At 34.6% G+C, this 3741-nt stretch overlaps 1 protein-coding gene across 3 annotated transcripts; it reads left to right on the forward strand.

The window, feature by feature from the left end:
- Positions 1–336: 336 nt before the first annotated feature.
- On the forward strand, positions 337–3529 carry LOC107490490 (WUSCHEL-related homeobox 1). 3 transcript variants are annotated; one of them, XM_021143188.2, is made up of 4 exons: positions 337–1004; positions 1081–1443; positions 1596–1672; positions 2779–3529. In XM_021143188.2, the coding sequence occupies exons 1-4, from the start codon at positions 722–724 to the stop codon at positions 3376–3378; spliced, it is 1323 nt and encodes a 440-aa protein (XP_020998847.1). In that variant the 5' UTR covers positions 337–721; the 3' UTR covers positions 3379–3529. The 3 variants fall into 3 exon arrangements, with proteins under 3 accessions (XP_020998847.1, XP_020998848.1, XP_020998849.1); XM_021143189.2 differs by having other exon boundaries at positions 1599–1672; XM_021143190.2 differs by having other exon boundaries at positions 1087–1443.
- The last annotated feature ends 212 nt before the right edge of the window (positions 3530–3741 follow it).

Here is a 3741-nt window from a genome sequence, read left to right on the forward strand (position 1 = left end):
GAACCAACACCTCATCTCTCTCTCTCTCTCTTCCCACATGCTTTCAATAGTGAGTGATCAATCCCCATCTCTGAATGTCTGAGGCACAACACACACACACACAAAATACTTCAAAGTTTCAGCTCAAACAACTTCATTTTCAAGAATGGTTTCTTTGCTATACCCCTATAATACCATATATGAACTTTGTCCACTTTTCATTTGAAGTATAGCTAGGACTTACCACAATTTTTTCATGGTCCCTCTTCCCCCCTTTGCATGCTAATACCACCTACCTATTCTTTTTTTTTTTTTATATTTATAACTTCAACGCCATTCTAGTATACTACTGCTACATACTCTATCAGATCAACATTTCAATTCCCATTACCAAGTGACAAGGTATAAGATAGAGACACACACAAGTGAAAGAAAAAAAAAACACTATTTAAAGCACTTAAAGCACTCCTACTTTATATGCATAATAATAATAACTTGCCCTTTTGTTACATAAATATTCCCCTTTCATTAGTACTAATTCCCATTTATATATTATAACCTATAGTAGCTCCATTCATTCTCCTACTTATAAGCATTTTTTCTATCCATCATCATATATATATTTGCATCACAACTACACAAAAGAATAATAGTGACAAAAAAAACCCTAGCTTCTTTCTTTCTTTCCTTCTTTCTTTCTTTCTTTCTTCATTGGCCTAATAGCTGCTATTATACACCAAAAATGTGGATGGTGGGTTACAATGAAGGTGGAGGTGGCGATCATCATCACCATCAGTTAAACATGGTTGTTGATCACCATCATCATCATCACCATCATCATCCATTCGGAGCTTCTGGAAGAAAGCTAAGGCCTCTCATGCCAAGACCAATGACTTCTCCTAACAACTCAACAACAACGACAACAACAACAACCAATAACAACAACAACAACAACAACAACCCATGCTTAAGCCTTGTTCATCATCAGGGCAACGATTTCTTCTCTCAATATCACAACCATTTATGTAAGAAACTAAAAGTGTTGTTATGTTATATGCAAGAAATGAGACCGGTAATAACGGTATGCTTTGCTTTTTGTAGCGACAGTGGGAGAGCAGAACAAGAGGGAAAATGGTAACAACAACAATAATGGTTCGGCACCGGTTGTGGTGAGTTCCCGGTGGAATCCAACGCCAGAGCAGCTGAGAGCGCTTGAGGAGCTGTACAGAAGAGGGACTCGGACGCCGTCGGCGGAGCAAATCCAACACATAACAGCGCAGCTGAGAAGGTTTGGGAAGATTGAGGGCAAGAATGTCTTTTACTGGTTTCAGAATCATAAGGCTAGGGAGAGGCAAAAGCGTCGCCGCCAGATGGAATCATCTGATACCAATAACAATAATCATCCACTTCAAAACAACAATCACCACCGTGATTTTGATTCTTCTTCTGAAAAGAAAGAACTGGGTATGTAGTACTAGTTTTTTATTTCTTTTTTAATTCTTCAATTGTAATAAGCTTTTTCTTTCTTTGTTTGAAAAACAAGTTTTTTTGAGTTAGGAATCTGGAATCATAAGTTTCTTGAGAGAAATGAAAAGTTGTATTCTTTTTCTGTGCAGCAGCAAGTAGGACAATGGTTGAAGTTGAACAGACCAAAAACTGGGCATCCTCTACAAACTGCACTACTCTTGCAGAGGTCTTAACATTTTCCTTCTCTTTCTCTTTCTCTCTCTCTCTCTTTTGTCTTTGTCCTTTATTCATCATCAACTAATACTACTAAACCCTTTTGTTCTTTTCAACTTGGGATTCATAACTTAATTGACCAAAAAGTTTTCAATGTTATTAGTATCCCATTAAGCAGTGATTATTAATTATTTGCATATGATTACTAGCTAGAGAGAGAGAGAAAGAAAAAAAAGAAAAGCAAAATAGTGGTAGTAATTTGTGTGTAGATAGAAAGAAAGATCATAGATATTAGCTATAGGGAAAGGACCCAACAAAAGCTTTGTTTGTTGGGAAATGAAAAGGGCCTAAAAGCTGCATTCCTTCCTTTCTGTCGGGTCTGCTCTATGTTTATGAAACTTAGTTAATTGGTCTTTTGGGGCTTGTGCATGCATATTCATATTCATATTCATCTCTTTTACCTACCTTCACTCCTCCCTCTCACTCCATTTTCTTTTCTTTTCTTTTTCAAAATTCTCTTGGGACACCCCCTATACAATATTCTTTAGTACTACTACATGTTTTACAACATTATATTCCCACCCCTTCTTTAATTTGACTTCTCTAGTTACACCAATACACACGCCTATAACAAACTTTTATTAATTTTAAATATATATCAATTGTTAGATTTCTTTGTTAGTTATATATATTTAATAGCACTAGTCTTCATTTATTCTCTTACCTTGTTAGTTAGTGGTAGAATTCAAGATTGAATTCATTACATCTAATAAATAAAGCCATAAATAAACAATAAATGGCATCGTGTGTTGTACAATATACATGTGTTTTTAAACTAATTTAAAATTTTTTATTCTGTACTATTTATTTTATTGTGTATATAAATATCATATACATAAAATAATAAATATTAAATTAAATAAGAAAACTTAGGCTATTACTTTTATATCATCATTTCATATTAGGAGTGGCTAGTTGAAATGTTCCCTCTCCCTACCAAAGATGTTTTTTTTTTCTTTTAAACATATTATTATTATTATAGTGTCTAAACTGTAAAGATATATAATTATGAATGCGTTGATTTATTTAATGATGGAATGAAAATTACACACAAAACAGGAATCTGTTTCAATGGAAAGAGAGGGAGGAGCAGGAAAAGCAGGAGTGGCAGAGTGTAGAGCAGATGGATGGGTCCAATTCGAAGAAGGGGAATTACAACAAAGAAGGAACTTTATGGAAAGGAATGCCACGTGGCACATGATGATGCATCATCACTCCCCATGTGCTGCTGCTGCACCACCTGCACCTGCACCACCTGTCACACACCTCATAAATGCCCCTCCTCCTCCTCCTACTTCTTCTTCCTCTCTTCCTCTTCTTCTTCCTCTTCAACCATCAAAGCTCATTAATAATAATAATAATAATCTCAGCTTCTTTATTTCATCAGAAAACAATTACAACAACACCACTCTTCTCCACTTAACCACCACTCATAGCAATGAAGAAGATGATGATGTTCTTGTTGATAATAGTATTATTAACATTCATCATCATCATCATCAGAATGAAAATCAAACCCTTCAACTTTTCCCTCTAAGGAGCGGTGACGATCTTCATCATCACATTAACGGCAAAGGGACAGAGATATCAGCATCAAATGATGCCATCACCCCAAACCACCATCACTTCTTTGAGTTCCTTCCTTTGAAGAACAACTAACTAACTATTTCAAGATATTTTTATTATATTATATTTATTTGCTGTGTTTCCTGTTTAGTTTCTTTCTCTTTATTATTATTGTTAGTAGTAGTAGTAGTAGCAGTGGTGATGTTAATGTTACAAAAAATTAGTGTTGTAATAGGACAGTGAGTATGAAGGAAAATTTTAAATGTGTTACCTTAAAATGCATTTGGACTATGTTGGTTGAATCAAATTAAAATGACTAGCTACCTATTTTTATTTCTTTCACATACTTTGACATTTAAAGTAACTTGAAAAACATAGCTGCATGTGGAATCTGAATAATTGAAGCTAATAAGGTGAGTTTCATTAAGAGTGAGTGTATATTAACAATAAGGGAAT

This window comes from Arachis duranensis, chromosome 5 (genome assembly GCF_000817695.3).
Source record: "Arachis duranensis cultivar V14167 chromosome 5, aradu.V14167.gnm2.J7QH, whole genome shotgun sequence".
In the NCBI taxonomy this organism is placed as follows: Eukaryota; Viridiplantae; Streptophyta; class Magnoliopsida; order Fabales; family Fabaceae; genus Arachis; species Arachis duranensis.

What these genes read in the sequence shown, in the direction of transcription:
- LOC107490490 (XM_021143188.2), top strand. Translation starts at nt 722, where the DNA reads ATGTGGATGGTGGGTTACAATGAAGGTGGAGGTGGCGATCATCATCAC. An exon ending in TCAATATCACAACCATTTAT is followed by an intron (nt 1,005 to 1,080) that starts GTAAGAAACTAA and finishes TGCTTTTTGTAG; the next exon opens with CGACAGTGGGAGAGCAGAAC. An exon ending in TTCTGAAAAGAAAGAACTGG is followed by an intron (nt 1,444 to 1,595) that starts GTATGTAGTACT and finishes TTTTCTGTGCAG; the next exon opens with CAGCAAGTAGGACAATGGTT.